The 20,931-nt window shown below is 39.0% G+C and overlaps 2 protein-coding genes across 2 annotated transcripts in view; one reads left to right on the top strand and one right to left on the bottom strand.

The window, feature by feature from the left end:
• The window catches only part of LOC140159258 (ATP-binding cassette sub-family C member 8-like), a 63,603-nt gene extending 60,741 nt beyond the window's left edge, over nt 1–2,862 (bottom strand). The window contains exon 1 of the mRNA XM_072182669.1: nt 2,706–2,862. The gene's annotated coding sequence lies outside the window, so the exon portion shown is untranslated. The remainder of the gene's footprint in view (nt 1–2,705) is intronic.
• Nucleotides 2,863–3,359: 497 nt separating this feature from the next.
• LOC140159252 (alpha-aminoadipic semialdehyde synthase, mitochondrial-like) overlaps nt 3,360–20,931 on the top strand; it is a 41,520-nt gene continuing 23,948 nt past the window's right edge. The window contains exons 1-9 of the mRNA XM_072182661.1: nt 3,360–3,511; nt 9,714–9,981; nt 11,155–11,331; nt 11,981–12,133; nt 14,595–14,741; nt 16,092–16,170; nt 16,883–17,010; nt 17,766–18,049; nt 20,206–20,317. Of these exons, the coding sequence (XP_072038762.1) occupies nt 9,751–9,981; nt 11,155–11,331; nt 11,981–12,133; nt 14,595–14,741; nt 16,092–16,170; nt 16,883–17,010; nt 17,766–18,049; nt 20,206–20,317 (1,311 nt within the window). The 5' untranslated portion in view covers nt 3,360–3,511; nt 9,714–9,750. The remainder of the gene's footprint in view (nt 3,512–9,713; nt 9,982–11,154; nt 11,332–11,980; nt 12,134–14,594; nt 14,742–16,091; nt 16,171–16,882; nt 17,011–17,765; nt 18,050–20,205; nt 20,318–20,931) is intronic.

The raw sequence follows: 20,931 nt of genomic DNA, 5'->3' as shown, positions 1-20,931 counted from the left end.
TACACGATATGAGATACCACAGAGCCTGCCGCGGAGTTTCTATTCTACGATTTGCGCATGATCAGTACCACATATGTGTTGCTATTACAAGAAAATTCGATTTGTTGTCAGGTAAACCCCAGGTTTTGTTTCCAATACACTAACTTGAAATGCAATACACTAATTAGCAGGGATGGCTGTTTGCTGTGGATATATTTATTGCATTTTATACAAAATTGTGATATAGTCAACAGTTTGAGAAATGAATTATATTTAGGAAATGTGTAAGATCTAGGTGCTGTATCTATAATACAATGTACATTATCGACACACTATACCACTTTCTTTATCTGCATCAATAATAGAATATTGATTTCAATCGAATTGAATACATCTCTCCATTTTGAGTTTGTACGCCACCACTAGCACTAAGCGATCTAGCGATCAATTTCTAGCCAGTCAGATAGGACTCCTTTTCTTGCGTTCGGTGAAATACCAATCGCCCGTCGCTCACCAACGGAGTATTAAGTTTATATAATTATAATACTGGGTGTCGACACTGTGCGCCATGGCTATAGCCTAGAGAACTTCTCGAGCAAGTTCTATCCACCCAGTATTTAAGGAGGCTGTGTACTCTCAGACATGCATGTAGTAAAAGTGCAATAACTTTGTAAAATCTCGCGCAAGACATAGAAAAGTATACATTTTTATAAAGGCAAGACATCAATAAATCTTAATATAAATACAGAATTACAGATTTGGGGTAAAAACAACAATTATGAAGAAAATCACAAAAAGTGAGTTTTTGGCAATATTTGTTAGGTACATCATAACAAAAAACACTCTTTCCAAAATATTTTATTTTGTTTTTAGCTCAATCTTGAGGCTCCATTCCAAAAACGTTTTTTTTATTTTTTTGATATTGGACTTTAATAGTTTTTGAGATATTGACCATATAAGGCATCAAACTGAACTTTTTAAAATTCACAAACGCTTATTTGCACAAAATGATGCCTAAAATCTGAAATAGACCAAAATATAACAAAATGAGAAAACCGTTTCTTGAGTCGATCATGCTTTTTACGATGATCATATTTGCTTACCTATAGATGCTGTATTTATTGAGTTATTGTGTACCTAAATCGTCATTTTACCGAGAAAATTGAACATTGAAATAATGGCTGTTGAAGTTTAAAGTGGTCACATTTTGCCCTTTCATCGAATCTCACAGGAGAATGCGGCAGTTCTACCTTATACTACGTGAACATCAGGTAAATCCACGGCCCCTTGAGAAGTTTGAGCGAAATCCATTCATAACTTGATATTCAAATCGAGGGAAAGAACTTGAAAAAAACCCACATTTTATCAGCTAAAACGGAGCCATTTGACCACTTGAAATTAGTGTTTCCAAAGGATGCGCCACGCATGCAGATAAGCGTCGCGTATGCGTAGCGTATCTGTGCGTTAACAAATTGGGCGATATGCAGCGCGATGCGTTGTTGCGCGCATGTACCTCGCTAGCGCTGATACAACAAAGATTTTCTCTTTTAAAATTGCAAACACGAATGAAATAGTGAAATAAAATCCATAAAATAGCGCAGTTGGAGTTTATAAATCTGGATTTTCTTTCCTTGTAATTTATAAAAAACAAAAGTCATATTAAACAAAGTAACAAATATCAAAAAAACTCAATTTTGCGAAAGAAACAACGTCATGAGTACACAACTGCGTTAATATACTGTGTCGTCGTGAATATACTAATATAGGTGACCCCGGAGTGACGTCACAAGCCGTTGACCTCCGTTGACAACAAATCCGATTCAGAAGTCAAATTTGTAGTTTTCTGTGGTTTGTCCCTTTTCAAATCGGCCAAAATACTACCATATCTATAACTTCTCGACATGGGGCCTCCAGCCAACAACAAAAATAAAGACTCTCCTCTACATGTTCATGTGTTCAGCTTCACATAAAATGCAATTTTCGCCAAGTATTTAACCTTGATTTTACCGAAATCGGCCGAGAAATTTGCTCGATTCAAGGTCAAAACAGAACGTAAACAACCGAATGAGCTCTGCTACAAGTCTTCAAGTAGTCGCTCAGCTGCACGATCTATTGTGGGTTGAAAAGCGTAAGTGTAGCCGACTGTAGCGTCATGTAAAATAAGTACCCGGATGACCGGGGTGACCTATAGTAGATCTATGTTCTTGAAATTGTGGAACCAGTATACACGGGCCAGCAATGAGCATTGCCATACTAGTAGTAGTAAGTAGTAGTATTGAATACTGATTGTACATGTGTAGCTACACAGCTGCACAGCCCCTGCTGATCAGTGTGATGATACATGTACATGAATGAAACTTAGGGACCGATCGTTATTTACGGCAGGGGGGGGAATGGGTGTTTTGGCAAAAATATCGACAAAAAATTTCGCGTTCCCCCCTCGTGTTCGCTCAAAATTTTCGCATTCCCCTTGTTTTCCCAATTTTCTCCATTTAAAATTTAACAATCCCCCCTCCTGGTTCAACTAAAAATTTCAAGTTCCCCCCTCAAGACCACAAAAAAAATTTCGTGTTCCCCCCTAAATTTACCCATCCCCCCCCTGCCATAAATAACGATCGCTCCCTTAGCATCGTTGATTGAATGACTTTCATTGAATTTGAAATGCCCATGTCCCGGCCAAAATAGATTTTACCAAATGACAGTGAATGAAAATCAATCAAACTCACCTACAAATAAAGTCGTATACAGACATGCACTCTGCCCGTTCTCACTGAGAATCTCAGTCGCATTGATTCATTCTTGCAATTTGCCTTACATAATTCTGAACTCTTGTTCTGTGAAACTCCGGGGATAAACTTTGCCACACATTCATCATTGTTTATGCATCAGCACACGCAGCGCACGCCTGACTGCACTTCATGACTCTGTTCAGTATATTTTGTGCTCATGCTTCGAATATTTACTTTTACAATGACAAACTAAAGTGACTAAGAATAATATAGAACTGAAAATGTCAAAAATGCAACTTGATATCAAATTGCCATGGGTATAATAATTTATGTCTCACTGTTTAAAGTATTTTAAAGAATTTGTGAACAGGAGTGTGTAAATCTAGTTCTTGTAAATGGACTATAATACAACTTATTTCACTTTCAACCTGATTCTATATTTTATCCTTGTAAAATAAAATCTCGGTGATTGATAATATCCATAACATCAGACACTATTTTTGATCAAATTAACATTTAAATAAGTTTATTATTAAATTTGTGCAATATGTTTTGTAAGATCTGACAAAACATAAGTTGCAATCTTGTTCTTTTCCCCGGGGTTCTTTTACGCGATACAAATAAGTATCAAAAACGTGTTTACGCATTGGCTTTGGCGGAATCAATGATCGACTGATGATTCTGTTTGGCAACAATAAGCTTATCGAAATACAATCGATTTCCCGTTTATTTGAGTGAAGTTGATGTTGTACTGTAGTGCAGAAAGAGGTATTTGATCTTTTTGGTAGATCCAATAACATTTGGTAAGTTCTGGATACGTTAATTCATATCTGATATGATGCCTAGCCTGATCGCTGTTCAGCCTGTTGTTGACATGCACATAACATGAATGTTGGTCATGTGCCCGCGCTGCGTCATCATGGTCATAGGCGTGACGAAGGTGTGTCAAGGGCTTGTCCTTATCAAGTACTCTTATTGGATAGTTACAATTTATAGATCTTCATTTGCTCTTCATTAAAGGAGGATTTCGTGATCCTAGCATCCTCTTTTTATGACATTTTTCAGTAGATATATATCCTTGCTCGAGAAACACTAGCCACGAATTTGCTCACGGATGCCCTCGCATTCGTGGCTAGTGTCCTTTCGTATCTAATTTCGGGGGGTAAACATATTACGTAAGACCACATAAATTATAATGACAATACAACATGATAAACATACCCTGAAATAACCCCCTTTTATCTAACTTCACTTACCATTCTGTTACTATACGTGTTGGTGGCATAATTCCCAGATAGTATGTACCATTTTAAGTGTACTCACATGAATATTTCGGCACAATTTGTGATAAAAATCGCTCCCTTCTTTTCCGGTGATCGCATATTCAATGGTACAACACGTGAATAGTAGGACTCGTCAGCTCTGGCCCATGCCAACTCGACCACAAACTAATTCGTCCCCTGTATAAACCCACTTAGGTTTTTATGTGTAGATGCCATGTTAATTAGAAGACGCAATGTGCTGTGGCTGTGCAATTATTATGAGCCCCTCCCCCCTCCCCGGGAAAATTTCCGAACGACCACCAAAAATCGCTTGACCCCCCTCGGCCTGAAAAGTCACTTGTCCCCACTCGCCCACCAAAAATCGCTTGCCCCCCCGCCGCCAAAAATTCCCTCTACTTTGTACTCTTTTAAAACAGATCAATCAAAATTCTTTTTTGTTAAATTGTCAATTTATGATGTTACTAGAGTGCGGTCTAAAGTCACCACAGAATTAGTTCTGTGAAAGTCACTCACATAGGCCGTGGTGTACAGTCACTTACGGAGCACAGCCAATTACATTGTTTGTCTTTATTGCTATGTACCGCCTACCAGGGTGCGACCTAAAAGTCACTCACATAGGGCGTGGTGTAAAGTCACTTACAGAGCACAGCCAATTAACTTGTTTGTCTTTATTGCTATGTTGTGCATGCCGCCTACCAGGGTGCAGTCTAAAGTCACTTACATAGGGCGTGGTGTATTAAAATCACTTACGGAGCACAGCCAATTAACTTGTTTGTCTTTACTGCTATGATACACCGTCTTAAGTCACCTACAGCACCCTGAATAGGGCGTGGTGTAAAGTCACTTACGGGACACAGCCAAATTTGACGGGAGATGGAGAGAGAGGAGAGCCAGACATGATGGAGGCTTCAGAAAATAGGGACGATACTGACCGTGCCCCCCCCCCCCCTCGTATGCTGGCTGCGCGCCTGGGTACCGTACAGGTCCAGAGCCAGCCATCGGTACAGGTGTATACGCAAGGCTTATATTAACCAGGCACCCAGGCTTTTTTTACCCCATGGTTGCCAAGTTTTGGCTCCTGGTGTGTCCAATATTTTACACTACAAACTATAGGACCAGGAGCCATCTTTGGGACCAGAAGCTCATTTTAGCTCCTGGTCCAGGCATACTTAATATAAGGCCTGTGTATACGATGGCGGAAATTGGGACTCGAGTTCGGGTTCGAAAAAAGTCTGAGAACTGGATCGAGGGAGGGATTTTGAAGGTCGGGTTTGAAGGGAGAGAGAGAGAGACAGAAAGAGAGTGAGAGAGGGATGGAGAAAGAACTGAGAGAGGCGCAGTCGTCAAAGTCAACCAGATTTTAAAGTTAAATTTTATTTAAACCTCATGCATTAAAAAAAAATATGTGTGTTGACCACTTTTCTTCAGATCTTCAATCATTAGAGATTACAACACTATACAAGTTTGCACAAAGTACATGATCTGATCGTTATAATGGCTTTATAAATGTCACTTTTATAACAAAAAACTTTTAATCATTGGGTCACTGTTGTGGGCGTGGCAAAAAGTAATAGCCAGCCAATTACCTTTTCCCATTTGCTTTAGAAAATTTTTGGTACGTGATCAAAATCAATTCCCAGTTTCCCACGCTATTGAGAATGTGGCTAGACATCTCGGCACCTTGCCATGGTATATTTCCTGGGAAAGTCCGCTTATTTACAATATTTGCGTGAGCTTTTATGAGTTGAGCGTTAACATAAAGCGATGGTTTGGTACTACAGTCATGGTACAATTTACATCATGATCATGTTGACGCATTGTTTTGTCTACGGTGAGGAAAGGGACGCACTATTAGATTCTCGGGGGTAGGAAGCTGGGATGGGGAATTTTTTTTTTTTCATGCATTTATACGCAGAAAGGTGGGGAAGTTTTGGGTTTTTTAGTGTTGTTGGGGAATTTTTTTTTTTTTGCTTTTTTTTTTTATTTCATGCATTTATACACAGTTAGTTAGGTGGGGGAAGTTTTGGTTTTTTTAAAATAAAAAAATAAAAAATAAATGTAGATATTTATATAGCGCTTTATGCCGTAAACAGCCTCAAAGCGCTTTACATTTATTCCGCCGTCATTAGAATATGTCGGAACCACGCTTGCAGCCTACAAGTGGCGCAGGGTCCATCAGTACAACGACTGTGACAACGACATGGTGAAAAGCTGATCTGGGTGGATATCTTCCAAGCCGTTGAGAATTTTGAAGACCTCGATCAAGTCACCTCTCAGTCGCCTGATCTCCAAGGGATACAGGTTCAGTTCTTCAAGTCTTTCTTGGTAGGGCTTCTCCCTCAGGCTTGGAACCAGTTTGGTAGCTCTTCTCTGGATCTTCTCAATGGCTTTGATGTCTTTTACCAGGTAGGGGTTCCATGCCTGCACACAGTATTCTACGTGTGGGCGAATGTATGCCTTATACAAGATAGGGGAGCTCTCCTTGTCAATGTGCTTGAAAGTTCTCTTACTTGAGTCGCAAGGGTTTTACACGGTCGGTCGGGTTACCACAAATTTTTATTTAGCCTTATATAATGATGAAAAATGAGCAAATTGGCGAAAAAAATTGCTACTTGAAAGCTATATGACTATGAGGTTAATTTTTCTGCACTAACTGTGACATTTTCACCCTTGACATCAACATTTTTTTTTTGCCAGTGGAACATTTTTTTCCAGCAATCTACCAAGCCTCCCCCCTTTATATATAATGGTGCGCCCCTTACACATAAAAACGTGGTTTTATACCAGTCTCTCCCGGTACTCACAGCAGTGACACATGATGTGTTACTGGTGTAAGTGACATGTTTAGATGATGTTACCTGCAGCAGTGACATCTGAACAGTCTCTGCAATTCCACTTAATTGAGCTAAATAACACTATGTATCATGTAAGTAAGTGACTGTTGTGTGTCTGGATGAAGAGATTAGTATTTCTACAAGTAAACATGGGACACTGATGAAGGGCGTATACACTAAATCACTGCGCCGAAAGGTGCAATGGTGATGAGTTCCGTTAAAAGTATATGGCTACTGGAGACAATGTGGTGTCCTTAGGGACCATATTCTTCGTGAGGTTGACATGTTCTGATTTAAATGAAAGATGCTAGCCTATTAATGACTAAAATAGATATGAAATTATACAAATCGATTTCACAAGAAAAGTAGGCCCTGTCCGAATTACTGCAAACGGAACAAGTTTTAATGCTAGTTTTGGCGTTGAAATAGCGGCGTCGCTTTTCAACATTTTTAATAAAAAACTGATTCTATAAAGTTCCCCAAAATTGAAGCTTAAATAAAATTTCAGTCCTTAGTTAATACAGGGATGACGTAAAAAAGTGAAAAATATTGTCACGCCTGGTAGAAAACGCCGTTTAAAAAAGTTGATTTTTACGTGCTTTTCAATGGAGAAGTTATTTGGTGGTTTACGCCCTGAAGGTCAGATGGACTTGTGGTTTGTAAAGTGTTGAAAACAGTCATAATTGGGTATGATAATGCTCCTCTTTGGGGGTCTATTACACCAAAAGAAATCAAAAGATTGTAATTCTATCTGGATAATCTGTTACCTTGGTACTTTGAGATCATGTTTACATAGTTAATTTCTTTGCGACTCTCATTTCTGTAGGTGCGACGGTCAATTGAAATCAGGAAGTTATGGCCAATATTTTCAAAGTGTTACTTGGTAGGGTAACACTCTTGGCAGCCATGTTTTTTTAATGGTTTTAGATGTCACTGCATGCAGTAACATTTTAAAATGTGACCTCAAATTGACCTTATTTGAAGGGCGCCGCCAAGATATGGACTGGTGTGTGTTACTTGTAGCAGTAACAAAAGTGTGTTACTGCTGTAAGTGCTGGGAGAGACTGTATACAGGGACCGAATTTGCATGTGGTCGAGTTTGCCTTTACCGTGTCCTTGATCGAAATGCCCTGGACTGGTTATCGATCGACAAAAATAACAGGTGTTATCTGAATGAGGTAATCTCGTACCTACTAAGTGACTGTCCAGTCATAAATCACCAGAATTTACGTGTGTACAATTATCTCATAGGTTGAGATTATTTTCCACGATGTGACAGATAAGATAAGCAGCACTGTAAGCAGCGCTGAATTAGGCTTCATATATCATCTTATTTTTTAGGATCGTATGTATCAAAGATGTCAAAAGGTAGGGTTGAACTTAATTAAGCTTATATGACACGCTTATGAAAGTGTGTTTGTGAAAAATGAAGCATTTTATCAATGTTTATATGCGGCGCATCTTTGTGTACCGGTCCGCATAATAACCTCTATGGTCGGAATTCTAACGCAAATCAAAGATTTGCGATAGAGACTATGCTCGAACAAATATATCCACGAAAAAAGCTTATTTCCAAAATTTCAGTTGATTCCGATTTTGCATTTGCGAGTTATGCATGATTATGTGTATTACACTGCTCCATAGTCCAAGTCAATGTGTTGTAAAATTTGGCGATATTTTTGCTAAACGAATTAATCTGCAAGAAATATTTGGTACATAAACATTATGTAGCCAGGTATCCAGTGGTGTAAAAATCTCAACTTTTTTTGGGAAAAGTGGGGGGATGAGGCTGTGGATCACGAAATGCCCCTTTAATTAATTGCTATCATTTGTACTACATCATATATGTTGAATAATATAATTTATTTCATGCATAACTTACTTGAGTTGACTCACTAGCTTTTTAATTTGCTCACCGATTTAGGCTTAGCTTTGACATCATTATCATTCATGATCAGACTGAGTTTATTAAAATTATAATAGGTATTCTGTCGGACATATCCGGGCATGAACCAGCTGACAATAGCACTGGAGTGAAAACAACATTCGCATTCACTGAACTCTGGAGTGTATTACAACTAATACAAGCTATCACACTATTGTGCCAGGTTCGACTCTCTGCAAATAAAAATATGTGATAAGTTGTTTTCACTCTATGCATGAATGGATGTGACGTGGCCCCGACCAAGAGAATTTCCATATTATAATAGCGGTAGAACCCCTGTTCAACTGCTCATACATGTATATCTCTCTAACGATTTGTCCAATTCCTGGGTTTTCTGCAAAATGTAGCTTTATTTATACATTTGTATACATCAAAGTTGAATATATATGCCCGACTTCAGACTGATTTTGCTTGATCACACCACAGTATGTTAAATAGTCTTTGAGGTAAAATTAAAAACTTTGATATCAAAATAAGAAACAGGAATGGAATTTTCACAAAACAGTTGAATGCAGTTTGCGACAAAGTGTATAATTGTGGTGTAGTGGCTCTTATTAGTGGAGGGGGTTCTAATGAGGTTAATTTTCACAAGATATTTAAGAATCTGTGAGATATTTACTGACATGACAGTTTCAACCATCTTGGACAATGGTCAAAACTGTCAGGTCAGTAAATAACTGTGGTTTTGACAAGATACATTTGTAAAATGTATTATGAGTTTCTAGAAACCTAATGAACCGCTTCAAGAATGATCCTTAAACCTTAAAAAAAGGGAGGTTTGCTAGACTTGGGGGAGGATATTTAGTATTTACAGACTTTTGGATGATTTTGTTTAGAAAAAGAATGAAAAGGGGGGGGGGGGTTTTTCTGCACAATTTCATTTCTTTTGCATTATAATCTATATATTGCAATTTTGCATAATTTATCATTGGTTTGGTTTTAGGTTTACAAGTGTACTAGCACACCAAGGGTGAGTCAACATGTGGCGGGCAACTTCCATCAAGCAGGCCACAAAGTATGTTGGCCGCCATGTCACATACTGCAACACAGCAAGGACCAAAACAACACGAGTGATGGGTATACGACGCGAGGACTACGGCTCGCAATGGGAGAGGAGGGCGCCGTTGACCCCATTACATGTTAAAGAACTTGTGGAGAGTGGTGTGAAGGTCCTTGTTCAACCCTCTAATAGGAGGGCGTATACTATGCAGGTATGTGGTACCAATATATATGGGACCATAATGCGGGCATGGTGAATAGTTTTAACGCAAAAACATAAGGATGGCCAATGTGTATGTTGAACTTGATGAGGAAAAGTAAAGATGTTGACATCAATGTACAGTGCATTGTTACCTTGCAATTTGGTCTCATGCACCCCGATGTTCAGGTCCACAGTGATATACATTTGTATCAGTAACCAGGCATATTGTCAAAGGGTGGAAATTGCTCAAGTTGCAGCTGGCCTGCTCTTCAAATATTGACATAAATACATGCACATATTTTGGGCAGAATCCGGCAGAAACCTAAAATAAATCCTTCACATGGACCTGAGTGTGAATGAATTTTCAGTTTTGGTTTTAGGCATAAACATTTCTCCCACTTCCAAATTATAAAGCCTATGTCCATGTAAAGTGTTCATGAGTAAAGAGGTATTAGATAACCTATGTTTTAGGTCAAAGGTTATGTGGGGTCATTTTTCAAAATTGTCCAAAATGCTCCTTATCCACAGAATCCTGTAGTTTCAGTGGAGTGGTTCTAGGGTGAGGGATTGAAGGTTCCTTAGCTTACATGTAGAGGTACCAAAGTAATTTGGATGTCATTTAATTGTTAAAATGGTGGTTAAGGTTTCTAAAATGGTTCACATTTCAGTGTCAATTATGGGTTTTTGATGAATTTTATTAGGTCGAGGACTGTTATATAATGTGAAAAATATCAAATTTTAATGATTTGTCATAAAATTTGTATTATATCGTGAATTTCAAAAAATGATAATTATTTGATATCAGAAAGACATTCTTTGTATTCAGAATGCAATTCGATATGTCTGATATATGCTCTCATGTCCCACAAAAAATACTGTCGAAACACTCAAAACGCTCATTCCAGATCCCTTAATACTTTATCTTGGTCAAAAATATAATGTAAAAATGAAAAAACAAATTGTACTTTGCGCACAATAATCAAAGTAGCAAAGGACCAAAATGATCAGGAAAATGATGCCCACCGTGAAATTTTTTTGTCTTGGGCCCCTCGGACAACTGACTTTAATACCCCCCAGATTTTTACAAAACCACACTGTGCAGCCATTGATGTTATATTTTGAGCCCTGGATCTTGCTGTTGAAGTGAGCATAGTAAATTAACACTTTCTTTCTTCATTGACAGGATTATCAAGAAGCAGGAGCAGTAATCCAGGAAGATATGAGTGAAGCATCCCTGATCCTTGGAGTCAAACAAGTCCCGATACCGCACCTGATGCCAAACAAGACTTATTGTATATTCTCACATACTATTAAAGCACAGAAAGAAAACATGCCATTGTTGGATGCTATCATAGAAAAGGTAAGAGCTCCAAGCTATTTGGTCTTTGCATGGATCTGCAATCTTGCTACCAAAGCGAGGTTCTCCCTGCAAAATGTGCATTTTTGTTTTTTGCGCTTTTCTAGCAATTTTTCTAGGCTCTTGCAAAGCGTATGCGACTATGCAGTAATTAAAGCATGCGTTTGGCAGGCTTGCGCACACACAACACGCACTTTCCGGGTAGAGCCTTGTTTTAAGATGACCGTGCTATCGGCAAATAGGATAGTAACCCCTATGTGAACTGTTATTAAAAGTCTTTCTCCATGTCAATACCCCAGCAAATTACCACTCTCAGGAATTGAATCTGGGATCTCATGCACTAAAAACGAGTACCCTATAACAGTTATACAACTCTCTCCCCATTGTTCTTCTATCAAGCTAGCAATCAAGGAATAATAATCAACCAGGTAGCGTGCAGCTTATGCATGGATGCATCTGGAAAACAAAAGAAATTTCTTAAAACTTTTTGTGTGAGATGTTATATGTATATTGAAAGTTAATTACTAAAGTGAAGAGAGCAGATGTAAGAAACTTAAAAAAAGTGTTTTCCATGAAATGCCCTTTTCACTCATTCTAATACATTTTCATCAACTGCCTATGCAACCATTGCACATTATTCTTTCTTACACAGAATATCCGGCTGATAGATTATGAGAAGATAGTGGATGAAAGTGGCAAGCGTGTAGTGGCATTTGGTAAATTTGCAGGAATAGCTGGGATGATTAATATCCTTCATGGTATAGGTCTGCGACTGCTGGCCTTGGGTCATCACTCACCATTCATAGTAAGTCAATAGCTGGGATGATTAATATCCTTCATGGTATATCTCGCGACTGCTGGCCTTGGGTCACCACTCACCATTCATAGTAAGTCAATAGCTGGGATGATTAATATCCTTCATGGTATAGGTCTCGACTGCTGGCCTTGGGTCATCACTCACCATTCATAGTAAGTCAATAGCTGGGATGATTAATATCCTTCATGGTATAGGTCTGCGACTGCTGGCCTTGGGTCACCACTCACCATTCATAGTAAGTCAATAGTTGGAATGATTAATATCCTTCATGGTATAGGTCTGCGACTGCTGGCCTTGGGTCATCACTCACCATTCATAGTAAGTCAATAGCTGGGATGATTAATATCCTTCATGGTATAGGTCTGCGACTGCTGGCCTTGGGTCACCACTCACCATTCATAGTAAGTCAATAGCTGGGATGATTAATAATATCCTTCATGGTATATCTCGCGACTGCTGGCCTTGGGTCATCACTCACCATTCATAGTAAGTCAATAGCTGGGATGATTAATATCCTTCATGGTATAGGTCTGCGACTGCTGGCCTTGGGTCACCACTCACCATTCATAGTAAGTCAATAGCTGGGATGATTAATATCCTTCATGGTATAGGTCTGCAACTGCTGGCCTTGGGTCATCACTCACCATTCATAGTAAGTGGATTGTTGGGATGATTAATATCCTTCATGGTATAGGTCTGCAACTGCTGGCCTTGGGTCACCACTCACCATTCATAGTAAGTCAATAGCTGGGATGATTAATATCCTTCATGGTATAGGTCTGCGACTGCTGGCCTTGGGTCATCACTCACCATTCATAGTAAGTCAATAGCTGGGATGATTAATATCCTTCATGGTATAGGTCTGCGACTGCTGGCCTTGGGTCATCACTCACCATTCATAGTAAGTCAATAGCTGGGATGATTAATATCCTTCATGGTATATTCTGCGACTGCTGGCCTTGGGTCACCACTCACCATTCATAGTAAGTCAATAGCTGGGATGATTAATATCCTTCATGGTATATTCTGCGACTGCTGGCCTTGGGTCATCACTCACCATTCATAGTAAGTCAATAGCTGGGATGATTAATATCCTTCATGGTATAGGTCTGCGACTGCTGGCCTTGGGTCACCACTCACCATTCATAGTAAGTCAATAGCTGGGATGATTAATATCCTTCATGGTATAGGTCTGCGACTGCTGGCCTTGGGTCATCACTCACCATTCATAGTAAGTCAATAGCTGGGATGATTAATATCCTTCATGGTATAGGTCTGCGACTGCTGGCCTTGGGTCATCACTCACCATTCATAGTAAGTCAATAGCTGGGATGATTAATATCCTTCATGGTATCTGCGACTGCTGGCCTTAGGTCATCACTCACCATTCATAGTAAGTCAATAGCTGGGATGATTAATATCCTTCATGGTATAGGTCTGCGACTGCTGGCCTTGGGTCATCACTCACCATTCATAGTAAGTCAATAGCTGGGATGATTAATATCCTTCATGGTATAGGTCTGCGACTGCTGGCCTTGGGTCATCACTCACCATTCATAGTAAGTCAATAGCTGGGATGATTAATATCCTTCATGGTATAGGTCTGCGACTGCTGGCCTTGGGTCACCACTCACCATTCATAATAAGTCTAGGTGGGCGGGGCAGTGGCGGCACCAGGAATTTCTTTCAGGGTGGCATGGGGGGAAGTGAATTTCAAGGGGGAAAAATTTTGCACACAATTGCTGGAAAAATTTGAATTTTTTGTAATTTGGGGTGTTTTGCCCTAAAAGTGGGGGGATATGCCCCCCAGTTAGCTAGTGGGAATGGCATTAGCTCTGAGGATTTCAATCATCACAAGATCTGGGCAACCAATCACAGGCCGGATCCATTTAAAGATACATTACATCATGGCTAATTTTAGTAAGCCAGAACCGACAGGCCTTCCATAGTCACCCGTGATAAGACTCTTAACAGCAATCCAAAGTCAAAGTCTTTTGGAGAGCTATCAAACAGAGGGAGTATGGTGACTGAAAAGATCAGATGTGAAAATCTATCAATTGTAGGCATTCACAAATTAATACAAATCAGAGTTTAATGTATAAATGTGAAAGCCAGAGTATTCACAATGGGCAAGTGGACTATGGAGAAGTTTATAAGTTAGTGTTCTACAAATTGCACTCATTAAAATGTTAAGGTGCGCTGTCAGGTGTGCTATAAATTGCACTTGTCAGGTGTGCTGTAAATCTGCTCTGGCAGATTTTGTAAGGAGAGCTATAAATCGCACCCATGTAGGCGATTTAAGGTGTGCTCTGCACATGCGTTGCACTCACACGCCTTAAAAAGTATGACATTATGTTATGCAGCCAAATCAAGGAATTGCGCAACTTTTTATTCACAGCATATTGCAGCAGCCCATAATTACCATAATTGCACAACTTTTTATTCACAGCATATTGCAGCTGCCCATAATTACCGTAATTCTGGCATGGCCACTCAAGCTGTAAGAGATGCCGGGTATGAGATAGCACTGGGACTTATGCCAAAGTCTATTGGACCTTTGACCTTTGTCTTCATGGGGTCAGGAAATGTATGCCAGGTAAGATGCTGTTGATTTATGTCTTTTAAATATTTGGTATAATTACTTTTATCAAAATGCACTTTAATAGCAAAGTCAAATTAATAAATCGCTCACAACTTATTGCAACAGAATCCATTTCACATACATTCATTTCCAAAAGGCTCACGCAAAACATATTGAAAGTCCTGGAAAATTCAAGTAGTGGAAGAGTGCCTGTTTTGCATGAATTCAAAATGGGCGCTTATGCATGGGTTGAAATTTCAAAGTTGGTCGAATCTTGTACACTGATGCTGACAAACTAATGATTGTGTCATGTATCTAGTGCAATATTCTTTTCAACATAAGCTCTCCCCATAAAATTAGATTCATCTTTTTATCAATAATTGGCTCTCTAAAACTTTCTGAAAATTTGAGGTACCTTCATATGCCCATACAAAGATAAGTGGTGGTTAGTTTAAGGGGGTACTACACCCCTGGCCAATTTTGTGCCTATTTTTGCATTTTTCTCAAAAATTATAACGCATTGGTGACAAGTAAGATATGTATATTATAGGGGCAAGGACTACAAGTACTGCACTGAAAATTCAACGACTCAAGACAAGTAGTTATTGATTTATTGATCAAATACTCTTTTTCCCTCATTTTTGACTGTAGCTCCACAACTGTTGTCTGTGCTGAAATAAAATTTCCAGTGCAGTAGTTGTAGTCCTTGCCCCTATAATATACATATCTTACTTGTCACCAATGCGCTATGATTTTTGAGAAAAATGCAAAAATAGGCACAAAATTGGACAGGGGTGTAGTACCCACTTAAGCCTGTATAACTGTAGTAGTACAAATGATGGGCGAACCACATAAAATGTATTGGGATATTCCAGTTGAAATCCATACACCCCTGTGGAAGTCATGACCTTAATCAGCGGCGTAGCTGTAATTTTTTCCAGGGGGGGCAAGCCTGTATGGGGCGGGGGCCCAAACTAGGGGGGCGGAGGCCCAAATAGACAATTTTGCCAGGCTTATTGATAATAATCGTATGGTATTGCATATCGTATGGATTCCATCTTCTCTCTTTCCCTCCTCGCCCTCTCTCTTCTCTCTTTTTTTCCTCTCTCTCCTCCTTTTTCCTCTTTTTTCATTGCACTAGGGGCAGGGGCGCAAATAGGCAATTTTGCCAGGGGCGATCGCCCCCGGCAGCTCGCCACTGACCTTAATCTCAAACACAGGGGGTGTGAATTTCAAATGGCACTATCTCAATGGGGCATGCTATTTGAAATCTTCAACCCCTGTGGGAGGTTATTATAATGTCTTCCATAGGGGGTGTATGGATATCACCTGAAGTTACCCATTATAATATACTGTCTGTTACAGGGTGCTGAGGAAGTTATCCGACATCTTCCTGTGACCTATGTGGAACCTAAAGATCTCAGAAAAGTAGCTGAACAAGGAGGTAGGAAAATTAGTTTGCTCTGTTTTGTTGTTTGTTTGTTCCCCATATCTTGATCTCGCTCTCTCTCTCTGCTTGCTTTTTGTCTGTTTCTCAGTCCATATTTCTTCTCTATAATCCCTTTTCTATCTCACTCCCTCCTGCCTCATTTCTTTCTTTTTTTTCTCCCCACCCACTCCATTTTTTTTCTCCCCATCCACTCCATTTATTTCCTCTCACCATCCCTCTTTTTCTTTTTTTTTTTTATCACTCCCTCACTCTCTTCTTTTTCCTTTCTTGGTTCATCCTTTCCCCACTTTTTGTCTCATTCTTCTTTCTTATTCTCCCTCTTCTATATATCTCTCTTTCTCTCTCTCTCTCTCTCTTTCTCTCTTATTTCTCATTCTTACATAATTTTCATCACCCTGCTACGATAATTGATTAAAGTAATTTTTTATAATTTTGAGAACAAGTACAAAAAATGGTTCAAAAATGCATTTAAACATAATTATTCACTAACCTTGCCCAAGAACAAATGATAATGAGACAAATTAAATGAATAAGCAGGCTGCAGGCATGAATACGGTGATTATGTGACTGATGCATGCCTGAACCATATTTTGTACTTGTTCTCAAAATTACAAAAAAATGACATGCGCAATTATCGTAGCAGGCTGACAATATATTACTTGCTATTTGAATAATACCTGTATATACATTCTTTCAATCATTTCAGATACCAGAAAAGTATATGCAACTACAGTGCATCGTAAAGATCACATAGTACGGAGAGGTGGTGGCCCATTTGTGAGAGAGGAATATGATGCACATCCAGAATTATATCGCTCTGTCTTCAGCGAGAAGGTATGTAATGGTGTATATTTTTCTGTGACTAATACTTACTCTCTGATCGATTCAGCAAAGGATGTTTATTACGTCCCCCTAAAGTTTTGAAAGGGGGGATGTTCCCCCCTAAAATTTATCAAAGAAGAAAAAAATAAAGCAATAATTGCCCTTTGCATCTCCCTTTTTAGCATGGAAAAAAGGTGTGTTTTGGGCCAAAATATGGTAAAATTGTATACTTTTACACACAAAGCGGGCACTGGCCCATAAAATAGCAAAACACACATAATTTGGGGCTAAAATAGTTTGAAATTTAAATTTTTCTCCACAAAAAGTCCCAGAAAACCGAACAAAATGTGCTCGTCCCCGACCCGCTATAAATTTTAATGTTTCACTACCACTGCTACCAATCAAATTTGTTTTTATTTTTGTTCAAAGTCACCAAACAGGACGAGGCCTATAGTCGCTCACATGGCACAGCCAATTGAATGGGTTACTATCTTGGCTCTTAATTAAAAATTGAACAGTTAGTGGAAATTTCTGCCTTGTCTCCAGGACCTAGTTAAAAATTTTTACATTTATTGATAGCAATTCATTCTATCATCATGATTATTTTTTCCACATTTGGCATGGCAGTAAATTGCAGACTGTGCAGAGTATTCTTTTACTGATGTGGTTATGTTGCAAGGTGTATGAAAATTTTTGTTCCAGTATTACATAAATTAGTATCTGCACTACCATACTAATTTGTACACGTCCTTTCCCCTGTCCGACAGATTGCACCATGGTCATCATGTATAGTCAACGGAATCTTCTGGAACACCAACCATCCAAGATTTCTAGCCAACATGGACACTAAGATGTTACTAAGCGGCGATACCGTTGCCAAGATGCCAGAGATGCCGGGATGCCCTAATCTACCTCATCGTCTCATAGCTATATGTGACATTACGGCTGACCCTGGTGGCTCCATTGAATTCATCACAGATTGTTCCAGCATTGAGTCACCGTTTTGTCTCTATGATGCCGATCACAAACATGAAATCTTCAAAAGTTTGAGGTAGGGTGAACAATGCAAGCCTCTACAATTTGGGTAAAAAGTCTTGTAACCCTTGCGTGTAAAGAACGGAAATGCCAATAGCAGCATAGATACTGATATTGGACTTGTGTCATTCTTTCCATCTGCTTAAAAAGTTACCTTTTTCAGAGTCTTGGTTAGCAACGACGTAGCTTGCGACACCATCACGCTGAATGAAGACGACTCTGAAAAAGGTAACTTTTTAAGCAAATGGAAATGCCAATGTCTTCTCAATGTGTTCCAACATTGATTGATGGGGAAAGGGGAAGGATAAATCAGGCTCCGATAAATCGCCTGTCCGATTGCCCGGGGCAATTAAAAATACTGCCGGGCAAGCTAAATCACCAGGCACTCTGCCCGATCGGGCAATTGCAAAATTATTGTGCAAAGACGGCATTATGACTTGCATATTTTACTTACATTAATAGCAATGCAGACAAACAAACAAAATATATTTCTGTACTAATTTCCACAGTTAATTGTTATTGATCGCAGGCTATTCTCCAAAACATACATGCTAGTACATGATTAGTTGATTACACTGTACATATCACCTGTTCATATCGTGGGAACCGGGAATCCCCCATTTCAAATGTTTTCAATATTAATGAGGTCAATCGGTATTTCCATGACCCCGAAACATGTAGAGTGCATATCGCAGTGTATGTTACCGTACAAGCACATGTTTACTCTTTAATTATTAATGAGGTCAGTCTGATGACGTTATGCCTTTTCCCTGACCCCGAAACACGTACAGTGTATATCGTATACTGTATAATAGGACCATGTACGTACAGCACTCATGAATTATTCAGCGCACGCGGTTGCCGGCCGTCGCAAGCCTGCCCTGGGAGAGTCATCTAATTTGCATAGAACATTATAGCCACAGGCTCACAGCCCACAGCGGCTCTTTGATCTTCTTCTTGTGCTTATTATTGAATTACCAAAAGATATTGAGGATCGGCCGGACGCATCAGCAACAACAAGGGGCTTTCCCTGACGATTAAAATCAGGTCACGACACACTGCACATGTTATCAGTGCACAATGTTGTTCTGATGTTAACGTAAACAGTTAATTAATTTCTTTGGAAATATTATTCCACCATGGATTAATTTTTAATTACAAGTGGAAAGATGCAGATGCTCCTGATCGGGCTGATTCTGAAAGAGCCAGTGGAACATCTCAAGTGAGTCAACTAGGTCGTACCGCGGTTGCGGTACCCTGTGCTATTTTTAGACAACTTTAGCTATTGCAATACTGCAACTTGTTGATGGTTTTCTTTCTCAAATTTTCGGGCATAATCGGGCAAGCAAAAGTTGACCTAACCTTGCACGATCGGGCAATTAAAAAAAAAAAATTTATCGGAGCCTGGGATAAATCTTTGTTGTTTATGCAGGATCGTCTTCTTTACCTTTACTTTTATTAGTTGTCTAGAAAGCACCAAATAGTCGTCACTTTGATGACTATGGTGACTATTGGGAGGTCAAAAAGTTAGTACCAAAAGTGCATAAATAACACATTAAGGTCGGAAAAAGAACAGTCATTGCAAGCAACATATTATACAACCAAAACACTAAATACTGTCGAATTCTGCTCACTTTTATAATATTCCAATTCATTTGAACAGAAATAATATGATTATAGATATTGTAAGTAATTCTTGGCCAAGGTTTAATGTACCTGTTGCGTACATGTAGCGTATTAAGTGTGTACGCATTGTAAGGTATGTGCATGCAATCTTCTGGTTCTACACCCATGTTTATTGCGGAGCTAAAAACATGCCGAGTGTTCCACCCTTTCCAAGAATTTACTGAAATACCTATAGTTTGCTAGAATTAATAGCAATAAATCTGGGCCTTTAAAGTAATCTATTGGGCTATTCCATAAATTCATACACCCCCCTGTGGAAGACATGACCTTAATCACCCACACAGGGAGTGTGAATTTCAAATTCAGCTAACCCTATTTGAGGAGTAAGTCTGCCATAATGGGTGTATGGATTTCAACAAGAGTAGCCTATTATTTAGATTTTATAGTAGAAGTTATGATAATAACATTTTAAGTGAAACTGCTGCAATTAAATATAAGTTTATAAGCATTCCTTAAATATCTTTTTCTATGCATTTTCTTACACAGGTTTTCTGGTGATGGCGTGTTGACATGCTCTATTGATAACATGCCAACTCAGTTACCAAGAGAAGCTACCGATTTCTTTGGTGGACAGTTTCACTCATTCATTCCAGAACTGGTAAGAGCAATATTGAACATTTTTATGCACCTCTTTTGCCAGATTGCACAGCCAAATAGGCTGAATGGGTGGCTTAATTTGAAATCTACACCCCCTGTGTGGGAGATTAAGGTTTTGTCTTTGACTGAAATAGCCCTTTTTTTTTTGCATCGTCATCCTAATATGTGATGTGATTAAGCAAAATGAGTCGGATGTCGATCAAAATCAAAATTCAGTTTTTAATCTCATTTCATGCGCTATTCTCAGAGCTTCATTTTACTGAAAACCATATCATAATTAGACTTGTGGTTCCAAAGATATGGCCATTTTAGTGTTGCTCAGAACAATAAAATACAAAGGAAGTTGTATACTATTATTGATTATATCTCAAAATCAATATTCCCGACATCCGACTCATTTTGCTTGATCACATCACATATGATAATTTAAGAGCACAAATCCTGGCACTTGCCAAATATACTTATTCACTATACTTTGAATATGAATTTAGAACTGATCATGAAACATAATTGGTCACATCGTGGGTATGTTAAAAAAATAAACCACTACAGCACCAATCATTCCACTAACCATTTAAACATAACTCTGGGACTTGCAGTTAAGAAACGCACACC

Source organism: Amphiura filiformis, chromosome 8 (assembly GCF_039555335.1).
Source record: "Amphiura filiformis chromosome 8, Afil_fr2py, whole genome shotgun sequence".
In the NCBI taxonomy this organism is placed as follows: Eukaryota; Metazoa; Echinodermata; class Ophiuroidea; order Amphilepidida; family Amphiuridae; genus Amphiura; species Amphiura filiformis.
This window is presented reverse-complemented; position numbering and strand designations above follow the sequence as displayed.